Source organism: Octodon degus, unplaced genomic scaffold (assembly GCF_000260255.1).
Source record: "Octodon degus isolate 3935 unplaced genomic scaffold, OctDeg1.0 scaffold00146, whole genome shotgun sequence".
NCBI lineage: Eukaryota > Metazoa > Chordata > Mammalia > Rodentia > Octodontidae > Octodon > Octodon degus.
Genome location: NW_004524722.1, coordinates 3290238 through 3315754, shown reverse-complemented (window position 1 = coordinate 3315754; position 25517 = coordinate 3290238). Strand labels below are relative to the sequence as shown.

The following is a 25517-nucleotide window of genomic DNA, read 5'->3' as shown; positions in this document are numbered from 1 at the left end:
TTTATAAAGCATCTTCTACCTCTCAGCTGCTAAAAGCTGGACCTTTGGGATTTTCCATGCTACAATTTATGGCTGCCAAAATGTGCAATTTTTATTATGATTTATTAAATAATTCCTTGGAGGCATTTTCTGGAGAATATTGTGTATATGTTCATATTTGCGCGAACAAAGTAAAAAGGAAGATAGAAGTGGGGGAACTGGAATTTTTATGTTTATGGTTTTTGTAGAATTTAGAATATCCTAAGGAATTTCTACTTGAATGCTGTAAATGAGCTTAATGGTCCAGTTATCCGTATTCATTTTTCTGAATCATATGCCTAGTCCCCTTACTGTTTTTTGATCTTACATTATGTATATTTTCAGAGAAACAGCCTTATTTTGTGCCCAAGAGTATATCTAGGCTCCTAAAGATAAGCGCTAAAAAAGGAAAGCTTCATCCATGCACAGACAGGACAAATTTCTGTAATATTTACAATCAGTAGTTCTTGGGCTTATTAATTGCCAGAATACAATTCTAGAAAATAACTGAGCTCCTGTAATGACACTGCAGTAAACGAAAGCTCTTTTCAAAACTTACCACCAATTTAATTTTTTTTTTTTTTTTTTTTTTTTTAATGTTTTTTTAGTACAGGATCTAGAGGGTCCCTCTACATAGTTCGGACTCTATAGTGAGTCTCCTGTTTTCAGCCTCCCAAGCACTGGGATTACAAGGGTGCTGTACCACCACACCCAGTCTCAATGGCCTTCACAGTGTGCCCAGGGGGCAGGATGGGATGGGGTAGGGCGCTCAGCACACTCTCTGCCTAAGCAGGCACTTTAGTCTACTGAGCTGTCTGGCCGGCCCTGACCATCAAAAATTTTCAGAACAGGATTTTAGTTGAGTTGGTAATTAATGATTCAAATTAATCTGAAAAGAATATAGTGAATGTCTTTTTCAGATAACTGCTTTGGTTTATGAAATAGATTGTCTTTAATCTTTTGTATTAGGAGAGCAAAAATAAGAGAAATGACCAGAGGCATCCAAATGTCTAAGCTTTAAATTTTTACTTGCATTACTTATGATGGGCTGAATATTTACACATCAGAACAATAATTTAGGACCCTAGAGAACTCCTTACCATTGCCCAGTGACATAGGTGAGACAGGAAATGACAAAGGTTAGTTGTTAGCACCCAGGGAGCATATTTTGACTTGGCCTAGGGAAAATCCGTGTACCAACTAAATGAACTAAAATTAGTTTTCTCATCCCTGAATCAAGGTGAGTGTCTTCACACTGTTGCCTGGCCCTTCAGAGACATTGATTTCCATGATGTTATCCCTGAGTGTGCTATATTGTGTGTGTGTGTGTGTGTGTGTGTGTGTGTGTGTGTGTGTTTGGTTTTTGTTTTATTTCCACCTATACCTATTCTCAGGCTCTCTAACAGAGAGAGAAAAAAGCGTTGAGGGTATTCTCCTAGCTTTTTAGGAAGATTTGCCTTTTTTATTAATACAAACAATTTATTCCATTGTCTTTATATAACAACTGCCAGCCCATCTTTTAGGTTGGTTGGTAAGCCTTTTTTCTTCATCATCTTTTTTTTTTTTCCTTCTAAAAACAAGTATGTTTAAACAACCAGAAAATATAAAGGCCTTAAAGCACTTGTTTAGGCAGATGCAGGGATCAGGTTTTATTCCTAGTCTGCTGTGCCAGCCCCGCCCCCAGGGCGAGTGGAAACAGCAGTTGAGAGGGGTATGGTGGCATGCTTGGGAGGCTGAAAACAGGAGGATCACTATAACCTATGTAGTGAGACCCTGTAGACCCTGCACTAAATATATTTTGAATACACACACATATATATATGATATATACTTTTTCCCATAATTTTATTGAGAAACAAACAGCAGTGAGACAGCTTCAAACCAAATTGGCAGGACAGTTCCAATAACCAACACACTGCATACATTCTTCCATATATTTATATATAGGCCCAACATGCCTGTAATCCAAGCACTCAGGAGACTGAGGCAAGAGTATCACATCAAGTTCAAGGCCTCTCAACTACATACTGAGACTGCCTCAAAAATATGTGTGTGTGTGTGTGTGTGTGTGTGTGTGTGTGTGTGTAACTAAATTTTCATAGGATCTTTTCTCCTATACCTTAGTCACACAGAAAAATTAAGGCTGGGGCCCGGGGAGATAGCTCAGTAGACTAAGTGCTTGCATGGTAAGCACAGGGTCCTGAGTTCTATCCCCAGTATCGAAAAAAAAAGAAGAAGAAAGAAAAATTAAGGCTGTTGTAGAAATGTTTTGTTACATAATTAGAATATAGGTTTCAAATGCCTGGTCTGAGATCCGCATCCTGTCTGCATAAGTACTTTGGTGAGCTGATACAGATTGCTCAAATCCAGCCTAGTACGCATATATACTTATGTTTCAATATTTAGTCCCAGACATCTGAGCTATACACCAGATTCTGAAACTTCAGAAAGCCTGAGACCTTTGTCATTCAAATAGAATGTAGTACTTTTTTGTTGCTATTGATTTTCAGTCCTGGGGATTGAACTAAGCTACATCCCAGGCTCTAGAAAGTAGTACTTTTTAGTTCACCTTTATAACTGAAGTATAATTTGTGTTCAGTACCTTCAAGGCAGGCTAATTGATTAGCTTGCTTAGAAACACAGCATGTAGTCAATAAATTCATTCAAGTATTTTTTTTTTAGCACTGGATATTGAATCCAGGTTCTTTCCAGTTTAAAAAAAAAAATTGAGATGGCTCAGTAGAATAAGGGCTTGCCTGGCACATGCAAGGGCTTGAGTTCAATCCCGCATTCTGCCAAAAAAAAAAAAAAAGATTAGCATTTAGAAAAAAATTACATGTACCTTTGTGTATAATGTGATTTGAAATAAAAGAGCAGCTATCTTGATCCAGTGAATTAATACATATTTTAAATATATTTTAATAATAGTTATGGTAGTTCACGTCTGTAATCCCACCCCTCAGGACACTGAGACATGGATTACTTTGAGATCACAATCAGCCTACTCTACATGGTGAGGGTCTGTCTCAGCCCTCTCTATAAATAAGTTATGTATGACATGTTTTTTATTTTTTTATGTATATAGTACGGGGTCTATAGGGTCTCACTACATAGATCAGACTCCTAGTAGTTCTCCTGTTTTTAGCCTCCCAAGCGCTAGGATTACAGGTCTGCGCCATCACCACTCAGTCTCAGTCAGCCTCTCAGCGCACCCCAGGGGTGGGACCGGCACCTGCGCGGCAGGCCCAGGGATCGAACCCCTGGCCCCTGCATCTACCTAAGCCAGCACTTTAATCCACTGAGCTTTCTCGCCGGCCCATATGACATGTATTTTAGATATATTTCATATGGATAGGTAGATGCACTTTTATTTTTATTTTTTCTTTTTTTGGTGGAACCGGGGATTGAACTCAGGCCCTTGCGCTTGCCAAGGAAGCGCTTATTCCACTGAGCCATCTTGCCTGCCCCAAGTAGATGCACTTTTATAGCCACAAGCTTACTTCAGATGTAACTGACTACCTTAATGTGTTAAGCTGAAGTGTTTTAAGAAAATAAAAATCAAATGTGAAGTTAATTAAGGTTAAGACTTATGCATTCTCTAGTAATATTTCTTACTGTGCCTTAGGTCTTTAAAACCCCAACATGGCATTTCTCTAGAGGATAGTATTTTTTTTTAATTTTTTATTTATTTGAGAGAGAGAGAGAGAGAGAGAGAGAGAGAGAGAGAGAGAGAGAGAGAGTGGTGTGTGTGTGTGTGGCCAGCTCAGCCCACCAGGGGGCGGGGCTGGCTGGCATGTGGTGCTGGGGGATTGAACCGCAGTCAGTCCCTGATGCTTTGATAAGCTTGTTCCAAGTAGGTGCTTTAGACCACTGAGCCATCTCTCCAGCCCTCTAGAGGATAGTATTGATGATGCTGATTTTCAAGCAAAATAAATAAGAAGCACTATCATTAGAAAACTGCAGAACTATAGACCTGCTGTGATGGAAGCAGATGGCAGTGAATGAAAATAACTTGCTAAAAAAAAGAAAATACAGTAAAGAGGCCAGAGAGACGGCTCAGTAGAATAAGCGCTTCCCTGGCAAGCGCAAGGGCCTGAGGTCAATCCCCAGTTATGTCCAAAAAAAAAGGAAAAAAAAAACTTGCTAAGAGAACTGCATGAATTAAGAGCATTCATTTCACCTTGGTCTAGTTATTTACTCAGCTGAATTAAGTGTCTTGATACACATTTCACTTTACCCTGCAACTAAAAGATACTGTATCTTTAAGGTTTTGGCAGCCTTGTATAAATAAGGAAAGTTTTTTGTTTGGTTGGTTGGTTGGTCGTTTGGTTGTTTTCTTTTTGAGACAAGGCCTCATTTTGTAGTTCAGAATTTGAGCTCTCTTTGTATCCCAGGCTGGTCTTGAACTCACAACGATACTCCTGCCTCAGCCTCCCAATTGCTGGGATTACAGTCATATGCCACCACACCTTGCTTCCATGATTCTTATAATTAAAGTAGAATTCTTTAAATCACAGTAATTTTTTTTCTCCCTCTGCATTGCTTAATAGTAGACCCCAGGGGCTTGCATATGGGAGTCAGTCATACCATCACTGGGCTACACACACAGGCACATCTCTACACTGTTCAAAGCATGAATGTAGACTTTTCAGTAGATGGATAAAAAGTATCCTATTTGCCATGTAGGAGTAGGAGGTGGGCGAGTTGGGTGAGTGTGCGTGTGTTGCACTAGAGATGAAACCTAGGGTTTTGCTCAACTGAGCTATATTACCCTAACTGTCCTCCTCGTTTCCCGTGTGTGTGTGTGTGTGTGTGTGTGTGTGTGTGCACGTGTACATGTTTCACTGGGGATTGAACTTGAATGTGTTCCACCTCTGAGCTAGATCCTCATCCCTTTTTATTTTGATGATGTCAATAAGTTGTGAAGGCTGGCCTCAAATTTGTGATTCTCCTGCTTTAGGCCTCTTGGGTATGTGGCATGCTGGGCATGTACCAATGCAGTCTCATCTTTGCCTTTGACCTTGGGTATTGTTCACATCTTAAGTGGCTAATACCACTATTTTTGTACAGTTGCTTATGAGAGTAATCTTTTAAGAAGGATAATTTTTGAATGTGAGTTAATAATAATGTCCAGTTGGATATAAAACTGAAAAAAATAACTAATAGACCATGAAAAATTTTTAAACTTACCTGTTGTATGATAACATGTATTTGAGGTTTGGTCTGAAATCTCTGCTTACAAAAAAATCAAGTTGTGGAATGTTAACCTATGAGTTATAAAAATAATGGGTAGAATTTTCTGGCTTTAAAACATTTCATATGTTAACTTGACCATTTCATTTGTTAACATTCTACTAGGTGAGCTTAGGGTGTGTAATGAATTTGTACTGAATCAATTAATTTCAGTGTGTTTCAGCTTAATGAGCATTTCCCTTTTCACTATAAATTGTCATAGCTATAGCTTTAAAACTAATAAATATAAATAGAACTCTTGATTGTTTTTGAAGGGATTATTCCTGATTAGAATTACTGCTAGTATTTTGATCTTTCAGGAAATTAGAATAGACATTCCTTTTGTCTTACATGGTACTACACTGGTAATACCTAGCTAACTTTGGAACTAAGTCACCCAGAAGATGTTATTTCTAGACCCAAAATTATGTTAGTTAGAAATTTATTTCCAAATTAAGAAAATGCAGTTGCTAGAGACTAGGGGGTGAAGGGGGGTTGGTTGGTTTTATTTGGTTTCTTCCTTTCCTGGTTTTTGTTCTGCGGTACTGGCTAAGTGATCCAGACAGCCCTGGAACTTGCTCTCTACTTGCTTCAGCTTCCCAAGGAGTTGGGAATCAGACTGCATTGCTGTGCCCCACTAGATGAATCTTTTGTTCCTCTTCTCAATTGTTTCTGGCTGCAAGGCAGTGGGTGGGCAGGGTGATCCTGTGTAAGTCAGAAAATTCTATTTGTTAGCTAAATCAGATAAGGCATATTTATCTTTGAAGACCATAGGTTCTTTCAGTATGGATGCTGACTTTTGCCCCATACCTTAATATTACAAAAGGATGATTGCATGTATCTGCAGTGGTTTTTTTTTTGTTTGTTTCTTTGTTTTGTTTTATTTTTTGTGGATTGAGTCTGTGATCCCAACTCCTTGGGAAGCTGAATTCAGGCCCTTGCCAAGGAAGTGCTTATTCTACTGAGCCATCTCCCGAGCCCTGTGTCCTCGTTTAGATCTCAAGTGCTTGAGCATTTTGGTGGTGATGCTGTTAAATCCTCTTTTCAAATCTACTATCTCACCTCATGATAGAATGGAAAGAATCTAATATTGCTGTATGATATTCTGAATAAACTAAATCTGATCTAGAAGTTCTGTGTTTATTTGGTGTAATTTAATGCTGCTTCCCTCTTTTTTTTTTTTTTTTTTTTTTTGCTGTCCACAGATTCAGAGTCCAGAGGTGGAACAGTTAGGCAGGGTTGTGGAACTGGACAGTGACATGGTAGATATCACCCAGGAGCCAGTTTTGGATTCCATCTTAGAAGAGAGCATGCCTGAGGATCAAGAACCTGTGTCTGCCTCTACACACATTGCATCTTCCCTGGGAATTAATCCACATGTGTTACAGGTGAAGTTCTAACCCATGCTTATGGTAGAAAACCAAACATATTTTATTTCTTTTGCATAGCATCAGGGCTCTTCCTTATATATTCAGTTAAAACCACAGAATATTCACTGTAATGGGGAGATAGATAGACAGACAGATAGACAGACAGACAGAGATAGATGTGGATATAGATATATCTCAAATGTTTTGGCCTTATTTGCTTGTTTGTGGAGATGGAGTCTCATTATGCAGTTCATGCTGGCCTAGAACTTGCCTTGATCTTCCTACCTCAGCCTCTTTAAGTACTGGGATTATAGGCATATACTACCACACCTGGCCTGGCCTTAGTTTTCCTTTCGGGAAAGCTTATATTGAGATTCAAAAGGTAGGGTTCCTAGACTTAAGTATATTAGAGGACCTCATTCTAACGACTCTCTAGGAAGTTATTTAACTATGAACACTGAAGTTTTCTCTGTACAATACTGTGTTGACTTACGAGGTGGTCTTAAGAGTCTGTAAGTGATCCACAATTTACCTTGCTTGCTTTCTTTGAGCTAGGGTGTCACTGTATAGTTCACCCTGCCTTGGGCACAATATGTAGCCAGGTTGGCCTTGGGCTCTGGCAATTCTCTGACTCAGCCTTCCAAGTGCTTGGATACCAAGCATGTGCCATACCCTGCCTGGGTCCATGAAACTTTTTTTTTTTTTTTTGCAGTACTGGGGATTAAACTCAGAACCCTGTGCAAGAAAATTTTTTTTCTTTCTTTCTCTTTTTTTTTTTTTTTTCAACCAGGGATTGAACTCAGGCACTTGTGCTTGCCAGGCAAGCACTTATTCTACTGAGCTATCTCCCCAGCCCCTGAAACTTTTTTTTTTTAATGTATTTAGTACAGGGTCTACAGGGTCTCGCTACATAGATCGGACTTGTAGTGATCCTCTTGTTTTCAGCCTCCCAAACTCTGGGATTACAGGAGTGCTCCATCACACCGTCTTAGTCATTGTCTCAGCATGCCCTGGGGGCAGAGCCTGCACAGAGCTCTCCCTAAGCCACAAAACTTTTAAAAACCTAGTATATACACTTTCTTTGTTGTTGTTTTGATACTGGGAATCGAACTCACAACCTTGTGCTTTGCCAGGTAGCCAGCCCTGTGCCACTAAGCTATAGCCTTAGCCCTATAGGTTTTTTAAAGCTCTGTGCTTCCTCTGGCCCATGTTTTATGATTTTATAAGTTTAATCTTCAGCTAATGTTTGACTTAAAAAGTATTCAGCAGACATGAGCAACTTTTGTGTGCCAGGCTGTGGTGAAACTTACATGTACAAAGAAAAGAAGAATTATACAACTTTTTCCCTTAGGCACAAAAAATAGTTACACAAGTAGAATGGACACAGCCTCAAAAGCAGTTTTTTTGGTTGTTATAAACTGAACTTTTCTGGTATTTAATTTGTGTGGAGCACATTCATTCTATAGATATTGCCTTTTTAGATCATGAAAGCGTCATTGCTTGCTGAGGAAGAAGATGTAGATATGATGGATCAACACTTCAGTCATCTTCCTTCCAAAGGAGATACTTCTCAGGAAATCTGTTCTCCAAGACTTCCCATTTCAGCAATCCACTCATCGAAATCCCGTTCACTAGGTACCATATACAATATGTCATTTACAAGAAAGCTATAGTGTCACCATGCCATGCTTTTTGTTCTCTTCTAAGCTGAGATAGGGTTGGGGAGATAGCTGAGAATAAACACTTGCTGGCAAGTACAATAAGCACTTGTCTGGCAGGTGTGAGGTCCTGAGTTCAATCCCTAGTACCACACACACACAAAAGGGGGGGGGGGGCTGGAGGGATGTCTCAGTAGAATAAGCATTTGCCTGGCAAGCTCAAGGGCCTGAGTTCAATCCCTGGTTCCGCCAAAAAAAAAAAAAAAGCTGAGAGGACTTCTACAAATATCCTGTACCAGCCTGAAATGATATTCTTAAGTATCTTTTTTGTGTGGCCAGATTTTAAGAACCAAAATTACCTTGCTTGGTACAGATGTTGTATAAAGAATAACATTTGTGGTTTGTTTAGTGGTATGGTTCTGTCCACTTGTGAGTGTGTATTAGATAGCAAACTCCAATTTCTTAATTTTTTGTCCATTGGGGTTTTTTGTTTTGTTTTGTTTTTTGCGGTACCGGGGATCAAACTCAGGACCTTGAACTTGCCAGGCAGGCAGTTACGCCACTGAGCTATATCTCCGGCCCCCTATATTCTTTCTTTGTGCAGTACTAACACTTTTACTGCTTTCTGGGGATAAATAATGTTTTTCATAATTAAAAACTCATCAGATTTTTACTTTTTATGATTCCTAGATATGGTATTGCATATTGGACTTTAAAACTTTCTCTGAAAGGATTAGAAATAGACTATTGATATCAGTGAAGAATTTGAGCAGATACTTCAAAACATTATGAAAACCAAGTAACTGTCAGAAAGAAATTTATTACCTTAAAAATTTAACTGTTCAGGTTTTTTATGTGCCCTTGTTATAAACTTTTTGTAAAAATCTCTGATGAAGCATCTGTGGTTTTGGGGGGTTTGTCTGTTGTGTTGTGGTTCGTTTTGTTTTGTTTTGAGACAGAGTCTCACTGTGTAGTTTAGGTTGCCCTTAAACTCACTGGAACCCAGGCTGGCCTCAAATTCATAGTGATCCTCCTGCTTCAGCTTCACAAATGCTGGTATTACATTATGCCCAGTGAAGCATCAGTTTAAAAGAAATGTCTTTTCTCAAGTCAGAGCATAAACCTGGGGCCTGCTACATGCTAGGCAAGTGTTCTTCCACTGAGTTGTATTCCCAATTCAACATTGTTAATAAGCTTTTCTGTACTATATGAAATCTTACACTTTGATAACTCAATGGTTTAACACAAGAAATAGTAGAATTGTAGTGCAGTGTGGTGGCACATACTTAGAATCCCAGCACTCTGAGAGGCTGAGGCAGGAGGATCACAAATCTGAGCTCAAGCCTGAGCAATTTTAGTAACTTAGCAACACCCTATCTTAAAATTTAAAAAAAAATTTAAAGAACTAGGTTGTATTTTAGGGCAGAGGTGCTAGGTTCACTCCCTGGTACCAGAGAAACAAAGCAAAAACCCATATATATTTATATAAAATTTTAAAAGAGCACTAGTAATAAGAACTCTTCTTTAGAAAGGCACATATACAGTCATAAGATGCCTCGGTGTGATTTTATTCCTGCATTCTAACATTGAGCATTAGCAAGCTAAGAACATGAGTATTTCTTATAGGAACTAAGTCAGGGTCCCATGCAGGACTCCACGAGAGTATGAGCACTGATGCCAGACTTCCTTGAGTCTATCTCTCATTCTTGTCATTTAGTAGCTTGTGGATTTGGACAAGACATCTACCTGAGGTCAGTTTTCTCACTTGTAAAATGGAGGTGATAGTAATGCTTACTGTTTACAGTTACTGAAAGGGAAAGGATGTACACAAGTGTCTTAATACCATGTCAGCTGCAGGTGAGTGCTAAATAATATCTCAGAGGTAGTGTTGATTACTGATACTGACACTAATCATGATTAAAGTTCTTTGATTTTCTAGTTGAAAGAATGACTTCTGTATTAAACTGACTTAAGCTGCATCTGGTTCTCCATATCTGAGTAAATTAGTTTGATGAAGTACTGAATGATTGCTGCCTTACTGAATTTTGATGTTGTACAAGAAACAAGCTATGTTGTTAAAAGTCTTTTTTTCTCCCTCATTTCAGTTGGTGGGTTACTGCAATCAAAATTTACAAGCGGAGCTTTTCTTTCACCAAGTGCCTCTGTGCAAGAATGTCGAACTCCCAGAACATCATCATTAATGAATATCCCATCCACATCCCCCTGGTCTGTCCCTCCACCCCTGGCCACCGTGTTTACAGTGCCTAGCCCAGCCCCTGAGGTTCAGTTGAAAACGGTGGGCACACGCAGGCATCTGGGCTTAGTCCCTCTTGAGAAGTCTGTCACCTATGGCAAGGGAAATCTCTTGATGGATATGGCCCTGTTCATGGGACGCTCATTTAGGGTTGGTTGGGGCCCTAACTGGACTCTTGCTAATAGTGGAGAACGGCTGAATGACTCTCTTGACCTGGAAAATCATCAAATTGCTGATTATATGGAATATGGATTCCTACCTAATCCAATAGCTGTTAAATCGTGAGTTACATTCCTTGAAATTGTTTGAGAAAAATACCTTGTTATCAGGAATTCTAGGGTCAGGACTCTGACTTATGATTTTTCTGTATATTCCTAGCACAGTTTCAGATAGAAGGAGGAGTTTTTGTTGTTAGTTTTAGTTTTATTTATGTTACTTGGGATCAGACTCAGTGTAGCTGAGCTACATCGCCAGCCCTTTTTACTGTTTTGAGACAGGGTCTATGTTGCCCACGTTGGCCTTAAATTCGTGATCCTCCTGCCTCAGTCTTCTGAGTGGCTGGGATTACAGGTGTGTACCACCATGACGAGTGAGCCTCTTTTTTAGTATTTGTAAGTTTAGCTTCATTAGTTTTGATAAGTGTTTATGAAACAGTATGTCACGATTTGTGGGTTTTTTTTTTTTTTTTTTTTTTTTTTTTTTTTTATGTTTTTTTAAAAAAAGTTTTCCCCTTTTTTTTTTTTTTTTTTTTTTTTTTTTTTTTTTTTTTTTTTTTATTTAGTACAGGGTCTCACACAGATCAGACCCGTAGTGATCCTCCTGTTTACAGCCTCCCAAGCACTGAGATTACAGGCGGGCGCTACCATGCCCAGTTTTAGTGTGCTCTAGGACCGGGGCTGGCTCAGCAGGCCTGGGGATCGAACCACCAGCCCCTGCATCTGCCTAAATAGGACTTTAATTTGCTGAGCTATCTGGCCAGCCCTGACACAATATAGTTTGATTTTTCAAATTTTATAGTATCCAAATGCATAGTGCAACCAGTTCAAGGCTAACTAACCACACTGACTCCCATGGTTATAACCTGGCCTAAAAATAAAAGACCTTTGGGTTCTGGATGCCTGGATGAGATTATTTGTTTACTCATTATATAGTAGATAAATTCAGTACAGTTTGATATTAGGAAACAGAATTTTTTTAACTTTAGAGTGTGTATATATGTATAAAATACATTTTTGGTGATTTTATGGAAATCCTGATTTTTGTAGAGTTAATGTTTAATCTCTTTCTGTCTTTCTTTGTGTAGAATGTGTCATACTGGGAATTGATCTCAGGGCCTTTGCACTTAATTACATCCCCAACCCTTTTTATTTTGAGAAAGGGTCTTACTAAGTTGCCTAGGCCAGACTCAGACTTGTGATCTTCTTCCTTTGTATTTTTTATAGTAAAATGTTCTAAATTTTATTTTATTTTATTACTATGTGTTTGCAGTACATGACGTTTGTATTCACTTTAGAGAATAGATACATGTATGTAACACATCTTGAATTTATTTTCCCCTTTATTCCCCACACGCATAATAACATTACTAATTGTAAAATTGAATAGGATTCTGTGGCATTTCCATGTATGAATACATCATATTTCTCATAACAAAATTTCTTTAAAATCACTGAAATGTTTTGCATTGTGTTTATAATAAAAGAAATAAAGGCTTGATTATAAGGAAATTTCATCTTCTGTCTTATGTTGATTCTCTACGTTATTATTTGTTCCTTGTAGCCTAACTGAGTCCCCATTCAAAGTTCGCCTAGAAAAACTCAGTTTGAGACAAAGGAAGCTGGATGAAGACCTACAGTTATTTCAGACACCTTTGGAGCTGAAATTAAAACATAGCACTGTCAATGTTGATGAACTATGTCCTTTCATCACCCCCAATGTGGGAGTTGCTGTCATTCATGACTATGTACGTTGGGTTAAGGATGTATCCACAGATTTATTGGAAGCACAGAGTGAGTACATATAACACTTTTCACTTTTAATATCCCAGGAATAGAGGTAGTACTATATTTCTACACCAATCTTAAAACATTTTACTATAATTAAGCCAAACTCATATAAGAAAAAATAGTTTATCATTTTTAATTTTGTGATTGTTCTTGTTTGATGTTCTTGAGGGCCTTGCTATATATTTCCAGCTGGCCTTGAACTCATTATGTAGCTTAGGCCTGCCTTAAACTTGCAACAATCTTTCTGCCTCAGCCTGCCAAATGCTGGGATTGCAAGCCTGTGTCACCACATCCAGTTTATTATTTACAATTTTTATGCTTTGTTATATATAAATGCTTCCTTAAAGAAGTGCAGCCAGGGGCCAGCAAGAGAGCTCCGTGGTCTAAAGCGCCTGCTTAGGCAAGCTTAGACAAGCACAGGGACCCAGGTTTCATCCCCAGCACCACACACTGCACTAGCCACGCCCCCAGGGCAGGGTGAGCCAGCCACAAAGAAAGAAAATGCAGCCAATCAAATCCCCTGGAATTGGGGGGCTGGTGTCCTCCTCTGTTCTTTGTACAAATAAACCTGAGGCAAGATTTAAAAGGGGACCAGGGCGATAGCTTAGTAGAATAAGCACTTGTGTGGCAAATGCAGGGGCCTTATTTTAAAAATGAAATTGTATGTGTACTTTTCTTTTAAACAGTAGAAAACTTATATTTAGCTAAATTCAAATTAAACTGTGTAATATCATGTTTATTCATTGTCTTGCCTTTTCCAACATGGAAGTTATCTTCCTAATACTTAAAAAGACGGGTCAAGATGGTGGGCCGCCCAGCTGTTGCAGCATCAAGCCGGTGGCTGGAAGGTATTCGGAAGTGGTATTACAGTGCTGCAGGGTTCAATAAGCTGGGCTTAGTGCGAGATGATACAATATATGAAGATGAAGATGTAAAAGAAGCTGTAAGAAGACTTCCAGAAAACCTCTATAATGACAGGATGTTTCGCATTAAGAGAGCCCTGGACCTGAGCATGAAGCATCAGATCTTGCCTAAAGAGCAGTGGACAAAATATATACCGTACCTTAAATAAATGCCTGCTTTATTCATTTTAAAAAAAAAAAAAGACAACAGTCGCCGGGGAGATGGCTCAGTGAAATAAGCGCTTCCCTGGCAAGTGCAAGGGCCTGAGTTCAATCCCCGGTTCTGCAAAAAGACAACAGTAGTTTTTTGTTTTGTTTTGTTTCTTACGAGACAGTCAAGTATTTTGATTTAGAGAATGGAGTTGGACTTTTTTACTATATTAAGATCCTAGCTCTACTGCATAATGCTTATGACTTTGGGCAAATAACTTAAGTCTCTGTAGTTCATTTTTCTCAGCTGTAAAAAGAAGTTAACTGTTACATAGTTGAGTGGATTAAAATTGATTTGCTTAAAGCACTTTGAACAGGATCATTTAGATTCATCAAGTTTTAGACTGCAACTATAATAGAATGTATTCTTTTACAAGATTTTTGGTTTTTTGTTTTTTTTTCTTTTATAAGCTTTTAGAATACATTATATCTTTTTTGTCTTTTTAAGACAGGGTTTCTCTCTGCAGTTCAGGAGGCCTTGAGGTCACTTTGTAGGCCAGGCTGCCTCACACTCTCAACAGTCCTGCCTCAGCCTCCCAAGTGCTGGGATTACAGGCAGGTACCACCATGCCCAGCTTACTGTAAATCTCTTAAAGCATTTTGTATTCAGATTTTGATCTAATCAGAGGGTCTTTATCATCTGAGATGAGTAAGCTATAGTATTGGGGAAGTAAGTTTTGAGTGGATGTTTGTGGTGGTTATTTATGAATTTTTTTACATTATAAATTAGAGCAGTGTAATTCTGGAATTGCAAAATTTTGTGTCACAGAATTCCTTTTTTTTTTGTTCTTTCCCTAGTTGTGAAGCCTTGGAACTTAACATGGACATTATGTGAAGCCCTGTGGGGCCACCTGAAAGATCTTGACAACCAGCCTGGTGAGCCCAGCGCATACACTCAGATTCTGGAGCGAAGAAGAGCTTTCTCCCACTGGCTATCCAATAGTGCTACAGCTCTAATTGAAGAGGAAGTCTCAACCCGAAAAGACAACCCTATAGAGGCTGTCTTCAGCTACCTCACAGGCAATAGGATCAGCGCAGCCTGCTCTCTAGCACAGCAGTCAGGTAGAGAATATGGTTCCTCTTTATGTCCCTGTCTGCTTCCTATTCATTGTCTATTTATTGCCCCACCTCTTAGTTAATGAACTTACTTTGGCTTCTAACCTGTATTAAGTGTGGACTTCTCAGGAAGTTCTGTAGTTCCTCCAGAAGAGAAACATGTCTTGTTAACTTAAACATCTCTCTAGAACCTAACACCTAATTCAGTATATTTACTGAAGCAAAATTACTTAAATTGTGTTACATTTGCAGTAAAACCACAGTATTCAAAAACACAATCAGCAATAAATCTCTGTCACTGTCCTATGACTACTCAGTACAAATATATATATATATATATATATATATACATATATATTTTTTTTAAATTATTTTTATTTTATTTTATTTTATTTTTTTGCCAGCTCAGCCCGCCCTGGGGGCAGAGCTGGTGCAGCATATGGTACCAGGGATCAAACTTGCTGTCTCTGCACTTGCCTTAGCAAGCACTTTAGACTGCTGAGCTACCTTGCTGGCCCCATCAGTGCAAATACTTCCGTGTGCAGTTTATACCTAGGTTCTTGTCTTCATAGTACATAGTATACACATGCATTTAGATGCATACCCAGGGCATGGTATACCTGTAAACTTCCAAAGACAGTTACTTTTTTTGTGTATTGTGTTTTCATGTATCGTATTATAAATGTTGAATAATATACATTTAAACACTTCTGCAAAAAAAAAAAAACACTTCTGCATAAATGTACCATATTAGCAAATTCTTGACATTTTTTTTGAAAATTTTTTCTGTAAATAGTATTTAAAACATATTAAACAAGTTTTTTGTTTTTTGTTTTGTTTTTGGTATGCTCATTTCATCCAAATAAATAAGTAGGATTTTTTATTCTTGGGGAGGGGACAAATGGGCCAACCTTTTCTTCTTCTTTCCATGTTCACAGCTTGACTCATGCCAAGGATCTTTGCCTTTTGGGCCTTTCTGGGGGGGAATATTCTCTTTTGAGAGGATTCCCTATGCAGTTTAGCCTGGCCTTGAACTCACTTTGTAGCTCAGGATAGCCTCAGACTCAGTGATCTTCCTGCCTCATCCTCCTGTGTGCTGGAATTGCAGGCATGTGCCACTATGCCCAGTGGTTTGGGGTCTTTTAAATTCAAGGCCCAGCTCACATGCTGCCTGTTTCGCCCCAGACCCATGTTCCACAGAGCTTCACTTCACTGCACCCCTGCAGTGGTCCCATTTAATAAATGAATCCTGTGCTGTCACCTACTACTACTACCTGATATCTCCCACTACCTGAAGCTCCCTCTAAAAATAGGAGCAGGTCGTATTCTTTTCAGTTGCTCTGCCTGGCAGAGAGTATACCAACTAACTTAGCTCCCAAGAAAGCTCACATTCCTATGGAAGCTGCTCTCACTGCTATGGATAAGTGGGACTGGAATTCACTGGAGAAATAGAGCCAGTTGAGGAAGTAAGGGTCAGTTGGTGGTAAGATCCAAAAAAGGGAATAAGGAGGCAGGTAGAGTATTGTGTTTGTGGTGAGAGAGAACATGGGTCAAAAGTATAAAGACTCAGGGCGGGGGAGATGGCTCAATGGAATAAGCGCCTCCTTGGCAAGCACAAGGGCCTGAGTTCAATCCCCAGTTCCACAAAAAAAAAAAAAAAAAAAAAAAAAAAAAAAAGTATAAAGACTCCAGAAGAGAGAGAAATAAACAAAAATGAACAAACAAAAATACCTGAGAGAATAGAGGAGGAAGATGAGGACAGGAGGAGACTGCAGTGGACAAGAGGGAGACGGTCTAGACAAGAGAGACCTGTAGAAAATCTAGAAATTTAATTTCTGATTGTGGGAGTGATGACATACATTTATAATGTCAGCAGCTGGGAGGCTGATGCAGAAGGATTACTGTGAGTTCAAGGCCAGCCTGGACCATATAGCAAGACACTGTCTCAAAAAAAGAAAAATTTAATTTCTGGATTGAGGCGTGCTCACACACGCTCGCTCTTTCTCTCTCACTCTCGCTCTCCCCTCTCCTCTCTGTCCTCTTTCTTTCTTTCTTTACCAGAGATCAAACAACTCAGGACTTCAAGCTTGACAGGCAGGTCCTTCAGCCTCTGATCTATCCTCCCACCCCCACCCCCAGGTATTAACTTTTTTAAAGGATTTTGCACATGTATATTTATGGAAATTTTTTAGTTCCCCTTGCACTAATAAGGCATTCAGTAAGTACTTAATGACTGTCTTAACACAAATCTTAATTAAAAATTATATAGAGAACAACATAGTTGAACTTCATCTATGTTTAATTAGATCTTTCATCTGACCTTGTTTATTGGAACCTAATTCATCTAAACTCAACTAATTTGCATTATTGACTACATTTATTTTGGAGCACTCTACTAATTTTGAGATTATAAGAAGTCATACAAAAAGCTAGAGTCAGTAACTTATTTGTAAATGCCTGACTGTATTCTATTATCACTACACAATTAGCTCAGTCCCCTTTATGGTCTTCATACATTTGAACAGTGTGCTTTTATCTTAAGTGTGCAGTCTTTTTTTTTTTTTTTTCTTTAATTTGTGGAACCGGGGATTGAATTTAGGCCCTTGAGCTTGCCAGGGAAGTGCTTATTCCATTGAGCCATCTCCCTGGCTCCCTAAGTGTGCTTTTATCTTTAGGATTGATCCTCTGTAAATTAGGGAGTCATTAAGGTAATGTACACACCAGCATACCTGCATCTAGTGGGAAGGGATTTTAAAAAGTGTGAGGTCCCTAAACTTATTTATGAACTCTACTACTTTCTCTTCCCCTTTTCTTCTGATGCTAAGATTAAAACCTTTGTCAGGGCATTGCCTTTCAGGTTACTAAAACCTTTGGCTTTACTACTAAATCATAGAACAACCAGAAGGAGACTCAAGAACACAGAAAATTTAGCCAGGTATGGTGGCCTGTATCCATAATCTTAGCAGACAGGAGGCTAAGGCAAAAAAGGATTATGAATGCGAGGCTAGCCTGAACAATACCCTGAGACACTGTCTCTTAAAAAAAAAAAAAAAAAAGGTTAATTTATTCGGTTTAACTTTGAAATGCATCACACATGGATTCATATAATTAATAAAGTTTTATCCTCTTTAAAAAAAAGTTAACATTAGGGGGCCGGGGAGATGGCTCAATAGGATAAGCGCTTGACTGACAAACGCAAGGATCTGAGTTCAATCCCCGGTTCCACCAAAAAAACAAAAAAAAAGTTAACATTAAAAAAAACAAGACAGAACTGACACATGGAATCCAGACTGGTCAGTGCATCTCTTACTGGTCAGTGCATCTCTTGCTGTAGCCACCACCGCCGTGAGTATGTTCAGGCTTCAGAAGAGGCTTGCCTTTAGGTTTCTGTGCTGTAGTAAGAGGGAGGTCTGGTTGGATCCCCATCAGGCTAGTGAAAGTACCAGTACCAAATCCTGTCAGCAAAAGCTGAAGCTGAAAAAATGATCTGCTTCATGACTCTGTAACTGTTAAGTCCTGAGCTCAATGCCAGGAAAACACCCTGGTTCCCTGGAAAGGCGGGCAGATCGGCATAGGCCAGCAAAGGATAAAGCTGGTACTCCAATGACAGAAAAGATAACCTGGACAGGCTAGATAGCTCAGTGGACTAAAGCACCTGTGTAGGCAAAGCACAGCGGCTGGGGTTCAGTTCCCAGCCCACCATGCTGGCCCTGCCCCTGGAGCGCGCTGAGTCGGCAACTGAGACTAGGTGTGTAGTGCATGCCTATAATCCCAGCATTTGGGAAGCTGAAAACAGGAGAATCACTACAAGCCCGACCTATGTAGTGAGACCCTGTAGACACTGTACTAAAAACATTTAAAAAAAAAAAAAAAAAAAGAGGGAAAGAAGATAACCTGGATGAGGAGGTGGCAGATTCTATACAGACTGCTCTGCAGATACTGTGAATCTAAGAAGATTGGCCACCACCTATGTCAGTCTGCACCTGACAGTGAAGGGAAATGTCTTCAGAACAACTAGAGCCTCATGGACCACATCACAAGCTGAAGGCAGACAAGACATGTTGGGAGCTCTGGCTAGCTAGGCTGATGCCTGAGATCTGAAAACCAAGAAAGTAAGCAAGCACCAGGAGGAGCACCTCCAGGCCTCCAAAAAGAAGAGGGAGGAAGATCATTAAGACACTGTCTGTCCAAAAAGAAAAAGTCTAAGAAGTAAAGCTCTTCTCTAATGTCTGTACGTGGTGGTCTGGGTGATTATATACACCAGTCATTGAAATAAAACAAGTCTTTATCCATTTTAAAAAGCAAGCAGGTATAGGGGAATGGCTATTATCCCAGCAGTTAGTACACTAGGCAAGACTATCACCCTGAGTTCAAGCCAGCCTGGGCTACATAGTGAATTCAGGATCAGCCTGAACTACATAGTGTGACCCTGTCCCAGTAAAAAAAAGAAGACCCTTTCAGGAGAAAAAAAGTACTGGGACTAATGAAATAGTTTGTCAAGATGTTAGGAGTTAAGATCAATATGCAAAGTTCTCTTGTGTTTCTGTGTTAGCAACAGACTTTCCAAAGATGAAAATTTTTTAAGGAAAATAATAAAATAAGATACATAAATGAAGTAAAATGTTGACATTAAAAACTGCAAAATTTTACTTGGTAGATAAAGATCTAAGTAAATGAAGAGATACTATAGGTTCATAGAATGAATATTTCAGCTGCAGTACTCTTTGCAGTACTGATAATTGTTTTGGGGATGTCCTGGGCATTTTTTTCTTTTTAGTACCAGGGATCAAACTCAGGACCTTGCGCTTGCCAGGCAGGCACTTAGGCCTCTGAGCTGCCTTCCTGGCCTTGGCCTGGGCATTTTCAGAATAGTTGGTAACATCTCTTCTTTCCCTCTTGTTTTAACAATCAAAAACGTTTCGCAGTATCACCAGGTTCCTCTTGAGGGGCACACCACCCTAGTTAAGAAACACTGATTGAAAACCTTATTATTAAGGTGTCTTTTCTTATCAAATTAATATGTTTATTTAAAATAGACTAGGGAGCTGGGTGTGGTGGCACAGGCCTATAATCTGGGAGGCTAAGGGAGGAAGAGATCACTGAGAGTTGAAGTTGTAGCTCAGGATCAGGCTACGAAGTGAGCTCAAGGCCAGTCTAAACTGCATAGTGACCTTGTCGCAAAAAATCCAAGGGGAAAAAAAAAAGTAGAGGCTCAGCAGTACAGTGCCTGTCTGGCAAGCCTATGGTCCTGAGTTCAATTCCTGATACCAAAAAAAGAGAAAAAATCTTTAGCCAAATCTCCAACATACTGTTTTGGCAGAAATTGAAAACTGATCTTATTTGGAAATGTGCAGAATTTTATTTGGCAAAGTTGAGTCAGGGTATTCAAACTTGTTCATTTTAAAACTTACATAGAGCTACAGTGATCAAAACAATTAGGATGAACACATAGATCAATGAAATAGAAAATGAGAATCCAAATACAGACCCTTTTCAACTTAAGAGTTGATTTTATTTTAAATTTTTATTTTTTATTTATTTGGTACAGGGTCTCACTATACAGGTCAGACTCATAGTGATCCTCCTGTCTCAGCCTTCCCAGCACTGGGATTACAGGTGTGTGCAACCATGCCCAGTTGCAGGGCCAGCTTGGCGCACCTGGGTGCAGGCATGTGGTACCCAGGATTAAACTTGGGACCTTGCACTTGGCCAAGCAGAAGCTTAGACCAATGAGCTATTTCTTCAGCATGTTTTTTGTTTTTTTTTTTTAAACAAAGGTGCTAGAACATTTTAAATGTGGAAAGGATTTTTTTTAAACAAATGTTGTGATATTTGGATATTCACATCCAAAAAAATGGTTAGATACCATACACAGAAATTTACTTGAGCTGAGCACAGTGATGTAGTCCTATAAAACTCAGGTGGTAGTGTGTCCTGGATTCATTTCCCAGTTACCCCACTGCCGCCCAATGGAGGCTGTGCCCTAGAATTCTGCTATTTGTTAAGTGTATTTCCTCCTGAATGGAAAAATCTGTAGAAAGTGAAATATTAACAGAAGCTGATAACCCATATGACATGACCTTAATAAGTGATTTTTTTTAATCAAGCTGTTATAAATCAGTTTCTTCTTTGAATTATCTTTGTTGACCAATAAATATTTAGGTTATATTGACACAGAAATTGTCTTTCCTTTTTCACTTTATAAGTCACTTACAATACTAGCATCTCATGTTAAGTGGGCTTCAGTGAAGTATGAACTATATTCCACTCATGTTGTAGTTAAGGAGACAGCCTACCCTAGCAACACATTTCCAGATGTATTCCCGTTACAAGATTGCTTTCATCTAGGCCACTTGATTTGTGAAGAAGGTGCTTTGAGACGAAAGTTGTACCTTTTTAATGAGATAAGCTAAGCACTGTAAGCTAAGCACTGGCCCACATGGAGACACAAAGTCTTGGCCTTTGTGTGATACGGGCTAAACAAAGATTTTTGCTTAAGTCACTTTTTAACTAGAAATTTGCAATCTGTAAATTAGAAACTTTATACTGCCCTAGCCTTTTTTTTTTTTTTTTTTTTTTTTTTTTTGCGGAACCGGGGATTGAACTCAGGCCCTTGTGCTTGCCAGGCAAGCGCTTATTCTACTGAGCCATCTCCCCAGCTCATCCACACCCATTCTTAATTGATGTCTCTGGCTTGCCTCCCAGGCAGGTCTGACATGGCATGCCAGGGATCGAACCCCGGGCCCTTGCATCTGCCTAAGCAGGTGCTCTAATCTGCTGAGCTCTTTGGCCCATCCTGCCCTAGCTCTTTGTACTTGAAAAATATTTTGAGATCATTAGGCTTGTAGAACTGAAAAACTCCCTATGTACTTTATGCAAAGCACACATTTCTATTTTTAGGTTATAATGTCTCATTCCTCTGTGTTAGGATGTCACACATTTTAGTTGGCACATTTACCGCCTCATTTTTCACTACAAATGTTTGAATTGGGCTAGGGATTTAGCTTAGTGGTAGAAGTGGGAGGCCCTGGGTTTGATCATTAGCACCAAAGAATTGAAAAGCTAAAAAAAAAATTCATTGAATCAGATGAATTTTTTTTTTTTTTTTTTTTTTTTTTTTGGAACCGGGGATGAATTTTTTTTTTTTTTTTTTTTTTATTTTTTAGTGAGTACCTTGCTTAGGTACACACAATTGGTAGAGGTAGGTCTGCTTTTGATCTTTATGTGCTATGCAGTCTTTATATAATTTAGGTTAAACTACTTCTACAGATTTTTTACTCAAGCATAAAGTGGTAAGTTTATTATGATCAGTATTTTGCAGTATCTCAGGAGGCAGTTACAGGTGTTAAGTCCTCCCTTCAAGGCTGGAAGAAAAAAGAGTAATTCAGTGATTCACCACGCCCATGAACGCTTAGTGAACTTCCATTTCTCTTACAGGTGATCATCGCCTTGCCCTTCTTTTATCTCAGTTGGTGGGAAGCCATTCACTCCAGAATCTGCTTTCTATGCAGCTGGCAGATTGGCATCACCTCCAGGCCGACTGCTTCATCCAGAAGGACAGACTGCGTGTCTATGCCCTGCTAGCTGGAAAACCGGTATCGTCCCCTTTTTCTCTAATCTCCCTTCAGTTTTTTTCATAAATTCAAGGCTTCTTGAGCTTGAGGCATATCAAGTTGTACACTATTTCATGTAACTGGGCTATCTTTAATTTTCAAATTACAAAAGAGGTACTTTGAATGTTGTATTTGTTTGTTTGTTTGTTAAGTTACCCAAAGCAAGATGACTCATGTCTGTAGTGCCCGAACTCTGGGAGGCTGAGGAGGGAAGATCACTAACTGGAGCCCTGCCTGGCCAGTTTAATGTCTTAACAGTACTGTCTCAAAATTTTAATTTTCTTTTTTGTTTGAGATAGTGTCTTGCTATGTATTCCAGGCTGAACTTGAACTTACTGTGTAGGCTAGGCTGGTCTTCAACTCACACAATCCTCCTGCCTCAGCCTCCCAAGTGGTGTGATTATAGGAATGTGCAATCATGCCTCCTTTAAATTTTTTTTTAAAGGGCTGGGGATATAGCCCTAGTACAGAACCCAATTATTTCCTAGTTAATCAGCATACATTGATAAACAGTAAAATAATCTGTCATTTCAGTAATAATTTATTTTAAAAAAATTTTTAGTTAGCAACTGTAGTCAGTGAGACCTCTGTATCATCATCACAGAGCACTGATACTGTCTGCATCCCCTTTTTACCACTACATACTACTATGTCTGGTTCATTAGTGCTGCATGTAGATCATTTAAATTATTTAGTAAGTAAGTTGCACACATAGGCAGTAGTAAGGTGGAATATAGCTGTGATGATTTTGTATCCTGTAGGTGTGGCAGATCTCAAAGCAGATACAAATTAATGTGTGTGCCCAGCTAGATTGGAAACGCTCCCTCGCTGTCCATCTTTGGTATTTACTTCCACCAACAGCTTCCATTTCCAGGGCACTCAGCCAATATGAAGAAGCATTTCAGGTATGTGTGTCCAGTAGAGCCCATCCAAAATCTACTTCTGTATTTCCCAGAGAAGTCCTGCAGAGAAAAGCCCATCAAATCATATTTTATAATAAAATACTTTTTAACTAACTCCCCTTCTGAAAATACCATAAAGCCAAAATGGATCCAGGCAATCTGGTGGGAAACTTCATTATTTACTCTTGCCTATGGGTAAAGACTACTTTTAAACTTCTATAACTGTCTGCTTTCATTTTATTTATTTTTTTAAATTATTTTATTTTTATATTTTATTTTATTTATTTTTATTTTATTTTATTTTACAGTACTGGGGATTGAACTCAGGACCTTGCACTTGCCAGGCAATCACTTATTCTATTGAGCTGTCTCTCCAGCCCCTTTCATTTTATTTAAAATGATGAATTTCTCCACTAATTTTCTTGCTGCTGTTTTCCTCCCTGTGAATCAAAGGGTTTTCTTCATTCATGATATCCTCTTACCCTTTGGGAATTCTTTGCTATATATTTTGACCTCAGGCATGGTTTTTGCCCATAATTTGCAGTGAAATTTGCCTCAAAATATTGTACTTAAGGGGACAGGGACATGGCTCAGTAGCTTAAGTGCTTTCCTGGCAAGTGCAACACCCTGAGTTCAATCCCTGATTCCGCAAAAAAAAAAAAAAAACTACTTCACATTCTTTGCCAGAGTTGAATAGTTTTGTTTTATACTAAAAAATTGTTCTTAAAGTCATCATTTTTAAAATCATTTCCTCCTTATTTTGCATTTTGTCCATATTTTACATTTCTCTTTTCTGTCTTTTTTTTTCTTTCTTTTTTCTTTTTTGGCGGAACTGGGGATTGAACTCAGACCCTTGTGCTTGCCAGGGAGGCGCTTATTTCACTGAGCCATCTCCCCGGCCCCTTTGTCATTTTTCGAAATTGTTTGTCAGAGAGAGAGTACTCAAGAAGTTGAATGTATTGAGGACTTGTGGCAAGTATGGGAGTTTAGTGAGGACTACCAGTCCAGGTGAACTGTGTCACTGACCCAGAACAGTGAAGTCCAGGATAGGTTCCTTTGGGGTATCACGGCATTCTTTATACAGGTTTCTAAATAATTGAGACATCATAGCATCTAGTGGAACAATAGCAACTGATACATTGTTTTTTCAAATTCTTCTCTTCAGAATACCTCTGATGGTGACCAATATGCCTGTCCTCCACTTCCTTCATACCTGGAGGGTTCTGGCTGTGCACTGCAAAAGGAGAAAGATTCAGAGGTCCCACTTCGAGACGTCTGCTTTCACCTTCTCAAACTCTACAGTAACAGGTAAACTAGGGCCAGATGTTAGGGCAGCTGAGTACTCAGCCTCTAAGGAGTATTTCCCTTTTCATATACCACCTAACTAAAACTAGTCTACATCCATATAAATTTTACCAAGGGGCTGGGGTGGTGGCTCAGTGGAATAAGTGCTTCCCTGGCAAGTGCAAGGGCCTGAGTTCAATATCCGGTTCCGCCAAAAAATAAATAAATAACAATTTTAACAGATATAATCTATAATAGATGAAAGAGTATTAAGTATTAGAACTCTGAATTTTGGGATGGCCAAATAGCTCAGCGGATTAAAGTACCTGTAAGCAGGCACAGGGGCCGGGGGTTCAATCCCTGGGCCTGCCATGGTGGCACGCACCTGCAATCCCAGCTCTTGGGAGGCTGTAAACAGGTGAATCACTGAGTCCAGTCTAGTAGTGAGACCCTGAACACCCTATAGACCTTTCCCTAAAATACAAAAAACAGAAGAAAAAAACTTTGACTATCTGGTGATATTTTTAAATTAGGTTAGAGCTAAGACTCCTCATCACAGCTAATGTAGTAGCTCACAGCTCATTTCTTTAAGAAGCTTTTTTCTTCCCCCCATAATCCCATCACTTGGGAGGCTGAGGCAGGAGGAAAGCCATGAGTTGGAGGCCAGCCTGAGTTACATAACAAGACCCTGTCTCAAAAAAGAAAAAAAGTTTATTATTGTGGTATAATAGACAAAAGTAAAATGTACCAATTTAAACACATACATAAAAATAGCCACATCATTATGTAACCATTGCTATCATCCATCTCCAGAACTATTTGTTTTACTTTGCATTTCTCTAATGTATAATGACACTGAGAATTTTTTCATGTACTTTTTGTGTGTGTGTGTGTGTGTGTGGTACTGGGGATTAAATTAAAGACCTTGCACTTGGCCAGTCAAGCACTTATTCTACTAAGCTATCTCTCTAACCCCTCATGTATTTATTTATCATCTGTTCTTTTTTTTTTT

The 25517-nt window shown here is 39.0% G+C and overlaps 1 protein-coding gene across 5 annotated transcripts in view; it reads left to right on the top strand.

The window, feature by feature from the left end:
• Nup98 (nucleoporin 98) overlaps positions 1-25517 on the top strand; it is a 115322-nt gene that overhangs the window by 78195 nt on the left and 11610 nt on the right. For all 5 annotated transcript variants that reach the window (XM_004641957.3, XM_023702080.1, XM_023702081.1 and 2 more), the window contains 8 exons: positions 6456-6638; positions 8102-8255; positions 10384-10813; positions 12312-12541; positions 14449-14712; positions 22144-22301; positions 23081-23224; positions 24387-24529. In XM_004641957.3, the coding sequence (XP_004642014.3) occupies positions 6456-6638; positions 8102-8255; positions 10384-10813; positions 12312-12541; positions 14449-14712; positions 22144-22301; positions 23081-23224; positions 24387-24529 (1706 nt within the window). The remainder of the gene's footprint in view (positions 1-6455; positions 6639-8101; positions 8256-10383; positions 10814-12311; positions 12542-14448; positions 14713-22143; positions 22302-23080; positions 23225-24386; positions 24530-25517) is intronic.